Consider the following 12,929-nt stretch of genomic DNA (forward strand, 5'->3'; position numbering starts at 1 on the left):
TGCCCAAGTCTACTTGATTTGGAGAGTATATTTAAACTGCCTGTCACTGCATTACTTGAAAGTAAATGGAGTTCGTTTTGGAGTCAGACAGGCTCATTTTATAGACGGTGAAGCTTCCAGCACGCTGCAAGCCATAAAAACTTCACAAGAATTTCACGAGGTCACAAGAAACTTGAACTGGCATTGTGGCACAAAACCTTCAATAACAAACATTTAGCGCATTTTTATCTCCAGTACAGACTGCAAAGTACCGCAGAAGCAGAAAAAGGCGGTATTAAAAAAAACTCCCTTACCGCCCCCCGCCACGTTTCAGTGGCTCATTACTTCAGCATGGGGTGTTTGACTGGTAATGTCTCTATTTCTTAAGACCCCATGAGGGGGTTCGAGGGAAGACTACTAATAAAATTTCGTATCCGGCGGGGGTGTTAACCGTAATGAATCTAAGCACAAAAGGCTGCGAAATGAATAAATCTTAAATCGGAGGTATAAAATAATTCAAATGAATTTGACGAGGAGAAATGAAAAAGATAATATCTGAGAAATTGAGAATTATTTCACACCCAGGGAACGGATGGTTGAGGTAATAGGTAAAAAAAGAGCTTCCATTCCTCTCCAGGCAGAGAGAGAAATTTGTGAAAGTACCGTACAGGAGCTTGATAAATTAACAGGCCACTTTATATTACAAGCGAAACGAATGTGACGTGAACCTATAAAATAAAGAAGACAAAGAGTTTGGGGCAAGAACGGTGCTTGATAGACACACACGTATTCTATTTAATTTGATTGATTTGATTTTCTTTCGTTCCTTTTTAAGTAAAACTGTCTTGCTCAGATGTTGCTCTTTCATGGCAAATGCTTTAAAGGCAGGATAACATGCTATGTCATGCATTCTGACTTCTTTACACTGTTGAACGTGCTGGCATCTCACATTTAACATGGTCAACTTGTTAAAAATGACGTAGTATTTCTGTCCTTGATACACAAGCACTCCAAGTAAGTCAAACAAAGTCATATGTTTGTTCTTCGTTGGCAGTCATCGTGTACGGGCATAATGTAAAAAACATGAAGGGATTAACGCGATGATGTGTTGTGTGCCCGTGCTGTAGCTCCGTCCCACAGCCTGCCTCCAGCACCTCGTGTCTTTCTGGCAATAATCGTACAGTTTTATCGGTCTTTTATAAATTTGATCAAACTAAATACTCTTCGAAGATACAACGTATGCAATACCACGGTATAGGTACTTAAGATTAATCTGAGATTTGCAGAAACTGCGTGTGTTATCCCATCTTTAACCTTAATGTGTCTCAGACATTTCTCATAGCAAAAAGAAATGAAGCAGATGCAACTATTGAATGTAATATCGTTGCTTTTCAGGAGAAACAACTGACACATTAATGAGATTTTTCTGCCTTTCTTTAGTTCAAACCCGGCAAATGAGATCTCTGAGAGATTGTGAAACATTGTTTTGCCGTATTTACGTGTAAATTGCAGACCTGCTATTGACCAGTTGACTACAGCGTGAAGCCAGGCCAAACAAAAACTTTGAGCACTCGACTACGCCGGATAATTGAGGCCTATCAGTGCTCTGTGTGGCGAAAAACAACATTGTGAAACGAACAGGGAGAGAAGCGCAGGAAAAATGTGTGTTAAAGGAGGTGAAACAAAGGGCAGGACGTCGTTCCCGGAGAAACAGCACTACAGCACCAATAGCACCCACAGTTTGTCCTCGTTTACCTTGAAAATAAAATGACAAAGGAACATTTCCCAAGAAACCTTATTAAACACGTATCAGGTCTGGTATGTCTGTTGAAGATGTGCTTACACAATGTTTGCATCTCAAGACCACAAAATAGCATATTTAGTGAACAAAACCAATGAGTACACTCCATTTCATGTTATTCTGTATCTTGGTTTCGATCACGAAGACGACGAACAAATAGATGCCTGACAAATTTCTGTTGGACAGGGCGGATGACCTCGTGACTGTTCGAACGCTGTAAATTCACAACAATCTGTGCGAACGCATTTTTGCTTATGCCTACAATAAAAGTGTATTTGTAATCCACATTAAAAATCTAAGATTCTGGACTATTTCTATTCACTTATCTACTGATCAAATAAAAGTTCTCTGGCAATATTACCTGTTAACATTTCTTGGATCCATATACACAAATATACTAATGTATCTAATAAGAACACGTCGACACCCTTTTATTCAGAAAGTCCAACAACAGTTTGGTATAATGATGTTGTGACAATCATCTCTGTCTGTGATCTTTAGAGACTGGAAGAGAATTGGATGAGATTACCTAGAGATCGCTCCTTTTTCATCTAATCAATGCCAAACATTGACTGATGCATCTTTCCTAATCAAACAATAATACAGAGCCACATAAAAGGCTCTTACAAGCTTGTCAGCGTGATCTGTGTATGTGCGCTTCGCACAAAAGCCGAGCCGACCCTGCCCGAGCTCACGTCCTTGTGCGGGGAAGGAATGAAAGAGGTGGTGACAGAACAGTGGCAAGTGTTGTCAAGGCGACAGATGCGGGTGCCTGAAGTGGGCCCTCAAGGTTGAGGGGTGTCTCGCTGAGAATGCGGACACACAATGGGCTACAGGTTTGTCAAAAGCTATTAGCATGTCAAGGATTACAGAAAGCGAGGAAGATTCCTTCCAGTGTGTGGACGTTACCTGTACAAACCCACAGGCATGACTGCCAACCATACTACAGATGGGTTCGGTCGATTCTATAAAATTTATGAGGATAGTGTTCTGTGTATAATCGGGCTGGCACAATATCAGATTTTCACGGCTTTATTATTTTTTGTGGCCAAAAAGTATTAATGACAACAATATTATCGCAATATCCTATTGACATAATGCTCTCAGTCTAATTATATTTTCTATACATTACATTATATTATATAATTATTAATGTAATATAATAATATAATTAATGTAATTTGCGATCAGACAATTATTTTCATCACTTTATTTCAAACATTGATCAAACTGACTGGGACTAGCTGTGTATTAAACGGTTTTAATGCACACCTTCCAGCCAATCAGAATCAAGTATTTAAACAGACCATAATATAAGACTTGTGTTCAATACATTCAATTATTTTCACTATTCGGCTGAATGTATCAAAACTACACACTTTTAAAACTGCAAATTTTATATAAAACTAAAAAATGACCGATAACATTTCGACCAACACCAAACATCAGATACTGTAACTATTGCAAAATGGTCAATAGACGTGTGCTTAAGAAGTTGAGCTCTCAGCACAGTTCAGAAGCCCGTCATGCAAAAAAAATTCACATCAACATCCTCCCAGGATTGAGTTTCAATTCAGTCCTAGTCAGACAGGGGTCAAAAGTGATTTCATTCGGGGACCTGCTGTGTAAGCTTTGAATTAGCGCATGGCTGCACTACGAAGGCCCCTGGAAATCAGCGTTACATATTTGATGCTTGAAGAAACACTCCACAGAAAACCACAAATAGAAGAAAACATGAGGTCAACAAACACACGTAAGTCAAAATACTTAGAAATCCACCAGGTTTTAATTACAACCAGTATACAAAAATAATGCGACAGGACAAACAGGGGCTTGGAACGTACAGCGTTTTTTCTTCCTTGCTCAAAGTAAACACACCGTACAAATTGAAGTGTCTTTGTGTGTGTGTGTGACATTAAACCGTTCCTTCCCCCTGAAAAAGAAACGAATCATCTTGTACACAATAAAAACAAAAAAAGCAGCAAAGCCAAATGCAGAACAATAGAACGATGTGGAGGTAATTCAGGGTTGCGTATCAATTAGCGATGCGTTTGCTCGTCCTCTAATTTATTTATGGTATTCGCAAGAAGCTGATGAGACGGAACCGAGTGGGAAAACACCTTGTGAGGAATCACAATTTCACGTAATGGCTCCAAGTTGCTTTGAGACTAGAGGAAGTTGCAAACCGATGATGCAATAACCCATTTCTGTTTTTTTTAAAAGAACAGTGGTTGAGGACAGGCTGCGTAATTGCATGCCAAAAACATTGGTTTTTACCCCGGCGGAATTCTGCCCGCTGTGGCACTATTTTCAAAGAGGATTAATGCCCCAGCGGTTCCCTCTTCATCTTTCTGGGTTATAAAATCCCCACGACCAGCGAACGGTGGAAACTTAGAAGAATATTGATCTTGTCTTTTGCAAAATAGGATAATACTGTTGGACGTCAGTGTAATTGGTACCTTGTTGTTTTTTTTTGTGGAGAAAAAATCCTTGGCAGCCACAGCGTGTGCGGGGTGCGCTGAAGGCGAATCTTACATGTCCAGGTCATATTTTACTCCAAATCCAAAGAAAAAATATATGATTTTTAATTGAGGCCGCTTTAGTTCCATTAAGACGGCATTGTGACATTATTTTAATGGAAATTAAGCAGGTGCATGCAAATTCTCATTACCGTAACACATCTGGACATTCTACTCATGATTCTCTATGGCTATTCACATTAAATCCTCATTACCAGAATTTAGCAATTTATTGTTACAATTTGCATACATTAAAAGCAATATAACAAATGCTACCATGATAAATAAAAACTTTATTCTTTTTTTTTGCATAACAGAGAAATGAAATTGAGTTTTTGCCACCAATGTGAAAATCATTGTTTTAAATGTCACAAAGTAAAAATCATTTCTTATTTCGCAAAAACATTTCATTATTTGACTTTGGAGTGAAATCCGACGATCTTAGACATGAGCTACAGTCGTGTATGCATACGCATTTAGTGTTGAAGGGTGTGTCAGTGCATAATGTTTATGTGTGAACGTCAGTCTACTGTACTGTCCATACTAACTAGTGTGCGTCTGGTAAGCTACATTTGCTATATAGGCAGTACTCCCACCAGTGTGAAGCAGGCAACACCACCCGTATCAAGGCAACTGAGGTTATTCTCCTCTACTCTGATCTAGTGTACTACTTCTGCTCTTATATTTGGTATCGGCCGTACGTGACCTCTACTGTTATTTACAGTACTGAGAAATACTTACACTTTTACTGGATATCTTGATGATAAATACATACATATACAGTATATATATGTTTCACACACAAGACACGTCACGTCAAGATACACACCATCGACACCTCACAGAATAGCACTGTATTTCCATCAATTATAATTACAAACTCAACAAATAAAACAAAAGTACAGGTTGAAGTTCCGATAGACGTGTTGTGGAACAGCACACAGTTTGTGATGCTAAGTTTGCGTTCCATCTGAGTGTTCTTTACAGACAATGTTACAACCTGACAACACAACATTTCAGAGTAAAACGAAAAAGTTACAATCAGCAAAGAAGTCCTCCACAGCCGATGGGGTAATAATGACTTACATCATTAATTAAAAACACCATATGGGGACAATTTGCCATGGTTTCAAACGATCTTGTTTTTCTGTTTTATACTTGATTCCAATATATTTATGTCTGGCATTCATTTACAGACTCTCCAATGAATTGTGGCCAACTTTCATCCGTAGGCTAAAACACATCCCAGAAGGCACTTACATCAGCTTATTATTAAAATATAATTTTTTTTTCATAAAGTTGTTACGTAGATGAAAGTCACGAAACTATGTCCTGGTCATATTTCAGCCCAAAATCAATCAAGATGGACCACACTCGAAACATTTTTATTTCAACCTTCGCTTGAGTAAAATATGGAAAAAGCCAGTTGTTGAGATTCAATGAATTTACGTTGGGTGGTTGGATTAAATATGGACATTTCCCAACCATGGCTTCAAAACCCAGAGTGTGTAACATTTGTATTCACTCTGGGAAACAATGTTTGTGCTTATTTTACACCAAAATACCATCTGAATGCAGAAAGTCTTAGTAGTGCTCAAATCAGGGTTCATTTTCTTGAAGCACAATACAACTCTTTTGACTTTAGGGTGAAAAATAACCCAGACATGCTTTTGACAGATCCACCTGACACCCAATATTTGATCTTTTTGTAGCCTTGGGACTGTGCAAATGAGAACAAGGTATCAATATCTTACCCTCAATACAACTCTTCTCTTATACCATTCAAAAGTTTGGACTAAAACGCTAATGCTACTCATTGCAAAAACGTCATTTGGCAACGTTGCTAGGTGTGAAAAGTCTAATTTCATTTTAGACTCCAACGTGCCCAACCATCTCCGCAATATCCCAGCTCACGGGCCTCACCGGATGCATGAATCTGCCTGACGCGGATTCAATTTCACAACTAAAATGGTTTGGTGGCATTAATATCCCTGGAACTGCAAACAACCCACTGTTCACTTATTCCGTCCCCTTTTCATTCTGCACATCTTGGTTTTTGTGACCGTTATTATAAACCTGAATAAATCGAGGCTCGGCAGCTCTGGGAAAATAGCCTTCCATTCCTTATTTTTCAGTGCAGTGATGCAACAAAAAACGAAGATTCTTGCGAGTGTGTGTGAACGTCTCTGTAGGCTACAGTAACTACTGCCTTTACACTCGCCGGGTCCAGATAGTATAATCTCCAAATGAACTCACAGAATATCTGCACTGCTGCATGGAGGAAGTGTCTGGGTGATATCACACTGGTGTGCGCGTGCTGAAGGAGAGAGGATTCTTTGTCATTATCGGTCTAACTTCCGTCCGCCGAAGTCTCGCTACTCTGAAACCAAGGATGAATGACTCACGGCTTAAGTAATTCAACACGCTGCCGAAGAATCCATACAATCCGCATGTTATTATGCAAAACAAAAGCTGACCAAATACTGCAAACACATCTGGAATACACACATTTTAAGGTTACACACACAGTTTATATCAGTAGACATCAATAAACTTCTGAAATGACATGTATATATATATATATAAATTTTTTTTTAGTAAGCTTATATGCTAGACTTCAAAACAAACTGCTGACCCAGCTCAAGAAAAGCCCGGTCTGTAAACAGAGCGGCCTAATCTCTGCTGAGCATACGGTGAGAGTGCATTACCCTTTGACCTTTTTTCACAGCTGGCAGTTTTTCAAGACCATGGACTCGACTGAACCCAGCAGCATATGACGGCAGGCTTAGCGTTCCCCGCCAGGGTCCGTCCTCACTCCACGGTCATATAATCCTCCACTCGAAGGCACGTCAGTGGCGCTCTCTCAAGGCACGCCACCAATCCACGGTTTCTATCAATCAACTTAATCTGTTTTTAGTGGAGTGTCAACACTGTTTTTCTTTTAATGGAAAACAAGGGATTTGTTTGCCATTGAGGGTTGAAGTCACGCTGTGGGCGTTTAGTTCGCTCCTACGAGCGGCCTGTTTGCAGTTTTTCTACTTGGTTTTCTACAGTTTTGACATAACTGGATTAATATGGACGCTCACAGCATCGGCCTAGGACGCGTGCGGCTAACACATAACACTTCCTGCCTCCTGAATTAAACATTGCCTGGAACACGTCGTTCTGCAGAGGCAGGGGAGGGAAAAACATTATTACGCCTCTTCCTAGAAGCCCTGGAGTCATTCAGAAAATGTCTTTACCGTAACAAGACATCCGATTAATGAACAAGAGCTAAAAAATGGAGAAAGTTGAGTGTCGACTGAATTGATCAGTGCCACGTAGACGAACGACCTAGATGCTGGGAACGACTGGTGCAATGTGTCTTTAGCTGACAAACGATCCAGCTGTTCTCAGAGATGATGTTCCCAGACTTAATTGCAAGACTTTCTACACCTTCTAAAGGGCCAAAACTATTGTGCTTATGATAGTGACTAAACCACAGAAAGTCGGAAAACGGGCATTAACAAGAAGTTACAGTTACACAACAATCACAATGTCTAAAGAACAAGACTTCCTGACAAAACGTGTACCTTAAAAGCGCTGAAAGTCGCTTTGGATAAAAGTGCCCGCCAAATGCACGAATGTCAAATACTTCAGGCCAATCTTTCATATAATGCCTCACACAAAACTATGCATTACGATGTGAGCAGCATTAAAACGTTTAATGTATAGACGAGTGTTCTTTTCCACAGAGATAACATTAACCGGTTGCATGGCAAGTGTTTGAAAGGTCAAGTACGGATCAAGTAAATATCAGTCAGGCGTATCGCACATCCATCTTGTCTTTGTCTCCTCGGTGTTCAGACGTAGATGGCAGTCCGTGAAATGATGGAGCCATCTCGCTGAGACTCCATGTCGTCGTCAAGGTACGGAGCACACTCTTCCTCGCGCCGGTGGATTTGGTAGCTGGGCGGCAGTCCGCCAAAGCAGTCGTACCTCTCGTCCTCTTCCTCCTCCATGCTGTCGTTCAGGGCCTCGAACTTCCTACGTTGTGCTTCGTTTAGCTCACCACTCAGCAGGATGTCATGGGTGGTTGGCATGCCGCCGGTCATGTGCGGGAATTCGTTGCACTTAGCCGTCAGGGTTCCCGGTTCGCCCTCACGGTACGAGTAGATCGGTCCGTTGTTGTTTCCACCGGCGCCGTTTTTGCTAGCTTTCTTGCCACCGAAAAGCCGAGTTTTGTTGCCGTAACATCCCTGCTCGCCGTCCCCCGAATACCCATGCTGTTGGCGACGGCTACGCGTTAGCAACACAGCAACCAGCGCGCTGACCAAAACAAGGGCCAAGAGGCTGCCCAGAATGGCACCGGCCACCACGCCCGCGCTGGAAGGGTCTTCGGTCGACTCTGCAGAGGAGCACAAACACATCAGAATTGATCTTGTGGCGCCTGGTGATGTTGGTGGTGTCGCGCTATTCTTCAGCATAGGGAGTGGTGTACTCTTTGGTTCTGTTCTAAAACTTTTTGGACGCCCCCAGTTCCCAGCTACAAGTCGTATGGTGTGAGCCAAGTTTGCCGGATCCCATCACGTGACAACACAACACAAACGTCCGTTCCTTCTACGCCTGGGAGCTGACCAGGTGAGATTATGTCGTGGCACGACGGACACAAGAAGACAGTGAGAAAAAGAAACACACAAATGGAGTAGGGAGATAAAACCGGGACTGTCACAGTGTGATCATGCAAAGAAGAAGAGCTGTAAGTTACAATGAACAGTGCTTCCTGCCCCCCCTCCCGTAACAAACTGGTCAGTCTTTGCATTCCAACCAAATACCAGGAATGCATCCAAGTCACAAACACGAGAGAAACACCTGCTTCAGAAGGGATTAGCCCCATTTCATGCCGCAACCTGCAAGGAACGCACTTGAAGTGACGTCTATATTGTGAGAGAGCAGACGTGATGTCAAGAATGGTAACTGTATTTATTTTCTGATTTAATAAAAAGATTACAGAACGAGACTTTCAATTTGAAAGACAGTAATTGTGTACACGGAATTGATTTGTACTACGCAGGTCAATATATAAATAATGCTACTCTTGCAGCTGATGTTAAAAACATGTAGAACAAATACAGAATTATTAAAAAGTTTAAGACTTTGAGCTTTTTCTAAGTAGCTCCAATAACTTAAAAAGAAAACCAGCCGTCTCTGCTAGAAAAACGTAATCTCTACAGTTTATGATATAAAATATGTTAATAGTGCTTGACAAAGCAAAAGATCCTGCCGGAGTGCATAATGCTTCATGCTTCTTTACTATTTATTACGACTTTTTTGTTATTATTTAACTCATTTTATACTATTTATTTAACTTCTTTACATTTATTTGAATATCATATGATATGATATATGATTTAAATATACATTATATATAAATATTTTTTAGATTACTAATCATTTTTATAACGGAACGGCTTTTTGACATTCACAATATTGGTAAAATAATTTTCCTTTTGTCAATGTATTAAGCTGTTGTATTTCGGTAGTTGACAAATAAACTGTACATATGTCCAGGGTGTGAGAGAAAAATGTAAAAAATATACATTTTCAAAAATGTTCAAAGATATTTTGGTTGTGTTATGTTTTTATTGTGTGTTCCTGTTTGTACTGTGAGCTGTATTTTTTAGTTATCATTACTTAATCAAACTGCAGTTGGGTTGTTTTGATGAATATTATTGATATTATGTTTGTATTTGTAATATAATATACTATATTATTTAATATGATAATTATTATCATTTATAGTAATACCATGGAGATTAAACTTCATTAGTTTTATATCTTACGTTCTGCTATATCACACCATAGGACACATACGGTTTATTTGTCAACTACCCATTTACTGCTAGGTTATGTCCACCATCATTTTAGAAAAACAATATATATAAACTAAATAGAAAATAGAAAAGTAATGACTCTTCAACAAATTGCACTATATAAAGTATACAAGAGTTATGCACCAGAATGCAATACACAATGAAACAAAAAAAGCAAGCTGATGTTTTCTAGTTTGCTTAATTCAAGTATAGTAGATCTTCAAGTTCACCGTGTATCTATTCCAGTAGGCCTTACAGAAAGGCACACAGTGCAACTCCACTGCTCTTATTCCTCGCTCTCGGCCAAGCAATCACCAATTCACCCTACAGCAATCTCCCCTGTTACCATGACAATTTGAGTCATTACAGATTCAGGCATCTAGAGGCGAGTCAAGAGGTTTCCCAAAATCACTGCCGTCTCTTTTAAAGTCTGGCTTTCACGCCGTTGTCTTCCACTACTGACAAACAGTTCATTAAAAGAATAAACAGGAGTGATACGAACACGTATATCCACATTAACTATCTGCCCACACAACACGGAAACAACTTAATATCCCTGCGATGTAACAAGCGTACGCAATCTCTCGCTCTCCCACGCGCTTTTTTAAACCCTCCGTTCTTTTGCTTTTCAGGCGGTTTATTTTATCCCTTTCCCCAGGAGTGCTAAACAAGAGCTTTCTAAGGAAAACACAATCCTAATAACCACATACAGCCACCGGTCACTTGCATCATATGGAAAAGATCAGTGTAAACATTACGGCAAATTCGTCCCTTTATGTTCTTCGGGAAGAAAAAGAAATTCAATAAATAATGACAGAATGTTCTTTTTAGGGTGACCTATTGCGAAAGTCTCTTTAAAGCCCCGCTCTCGACTAAACATAGACACACAATCCGCTAACATCTCCGCTCGCTCTTAACCTCAGTCTCTGTGACACTATCTCTGGCAGATGCCACAGCTCAGGATCCATAATTCATTGGGCTGGAAGACATTCTCCGTGAACCCTCGACATCCAGCTTTGAGACTATAAGACAAAAGACAGAGGTGGATGAGGAGAGACAGCGCACTGCTTCATCGTGTCTCAGACTACGACAGAACAACTGGCTTGTGTTACGTTTTGACCGCTCTCCACCTTTCCAGCAGCAAACCATTTTATTATTCAATAAGCCCTTTTTATTACACTAAAATCATGTTCCCTTGCTTTAAAGATCACCTTAGACCAGTATGAGTTTCAACACCGGGCCCGGTTTCAAATGTATTTTCCTGCTAATTGAAAATATAGCCGTTTCCTTAATCTTGTATTCTGTATTGTATGCCAGGAAAAACTAAATTAGCAATGGTCAATGTTTGGAAGAGAGCCGAATGCGAAATAAAACGGCATTACGTAGAAACGTGCTGAATTGAATCCCTCAAATGTGTATCCGCCGAATGTGCTTCTTTTGCCAAAGAGGCGTCATTATACCACATAACTGTGTGGAAAAGTTTTCCATGATTTAATGAAGACAATTGAAGATTTTTATTTCTCCGAATGTAGGCTGTAGTTTTAAAAAGGTCTCACACTCTTTGACACCCAAACACAATTTAAGATCCTCACTGATTTAAACTGTAATCCATTTTATGGCGCTTGGCCAGCGGCAGCAGCATTTTGGAAAGTCTTGCAAGGTGACGAGAGTTCGGCTATCGATTTACTGCAGGGCTAATAAAACATTAAGCCGGCCTTTATGAGCGTTATCGAAAACAGAGTTTATACAACCCACACGCGAGTGAGTCTTAGAAAGTTGTGGAAGTTGTTAAAGGTCATTATTGTCTAAGAATGTTGATGGGCTTGTGGACAAAGCACCTCTCCAGATCTCATGACCTTTAGCGCTCCCGCCATGCTCCTCAAGTGCCATAACTGCGGCACATTATTATTCAGTTGAACTCCATTAATGACATGCTGGAAACCCTTTGCACATTAAAACCGGTTTCCATTTTCCTACACGCACGTATTAGCCGGAATCTGCTGCTCTGCAGCGCACACACTTGTGCTATTAAAAGCCAATGTGACGGAGCTAAAAATGGCCAAATGTTATTAAATAAATGGCTTTATGAAGACAAGACTATACTGGAATGTTGGACAGCACTGCATATTCACAGTGCTCGATTTCCTTACGTTTTAAAATGCATTAAAAGCCTAAAAAGTACAGCCTGCCGTAAAAAGTTCATTACTTTTGTTCAACCCCTTTGAATGTTATTAATTATAAGAAAATTGAGTTCAGAGGAAACCTAATTCTTCCTCTAATCTTATGAGTAAATTGATTTAAAAAATGATTAATTTATGAAAAATTTCAGTGTAAAGTTCAGACTGCATCCACACAGTGGCCTCATTTACAAGATTTAAAGGATTAGTTGACTCAAAAAATAAAAAACCATTCAGCGCTGTCTTTCCAAAACCTTGGATGTTGTTAAAATGAGCTGTTTTTGAGGAAATGGAAAGAAAACACGGTACTGATAAAATATGCAAGAACTCATGATAATTCCTCTAATTTACATGTTAAATTGGAGTAAAGTGATTTAAAACAAGATTAATGTCAAAGTAAAACTCAGATCGCAAACATTAGCCTCCTGACATTTTCTGCCACTCAAAGTTGGAAAACCTTCATTTGCTGCGGTCCGTCCAAAACCTCGGATGTCTAGATTCACTGTTTTTCTGGAAATGAAAAAAAACACTGTACTTCACGAAAAACACATTCCTTTAAATGCCGTAAAAACATAAAAAAGTACGACCCGAGGTGAACATT

At 39.8% G+C, this 12,929-nt stretch overlaps 1 protein-coding gene across 4 annotated transcripts in view; it reads right to left on the reverse strand.

The window, feature by feature from the left end:
- pvrl2l (PVR cell adhesion molecule related 2 like) overlaps window positions 1-12,929 on the reverse strand; it is a 96,952-nt gene that overhangs the window by 34,729 nt on the left and 49,294 nt on the right. The window contains exon 7 of one of the 4 annotated variants that reach the window (XM_079484904.1): window positions 6,896-8,686. The exons of 2 other annotated variants lie outside the window; for them this stretch is intronic. In XM_079484904.1, coding sequence (XP_079341030.1) covers window positions 8,142-8,686 — 545 coding nt within the window. In that variant the 3' untranslated portion in view covers window positions 6,896-8,141. Of the gene's footprint in view, window positions 1-6,895; window positions 8,687-12,929 lie in introns of those variants that run through there. One more of the 4 variants, XM_079484906.1, reaches the window with a different exon arrangement.

This window comes from Barbatula barbatula (genome assembly GCF_947034865.1).
Source record: "Barbatula barbatula genome assembly, chromosome: 21".
Classification (NCBI taxonomy): domain Eukaryota; kingdom Metazoa; phylum Chordata; class Actinopteri; order Cypriniformes; family Nemacheilidae; genus Barbatula; species Barbatula barbatula.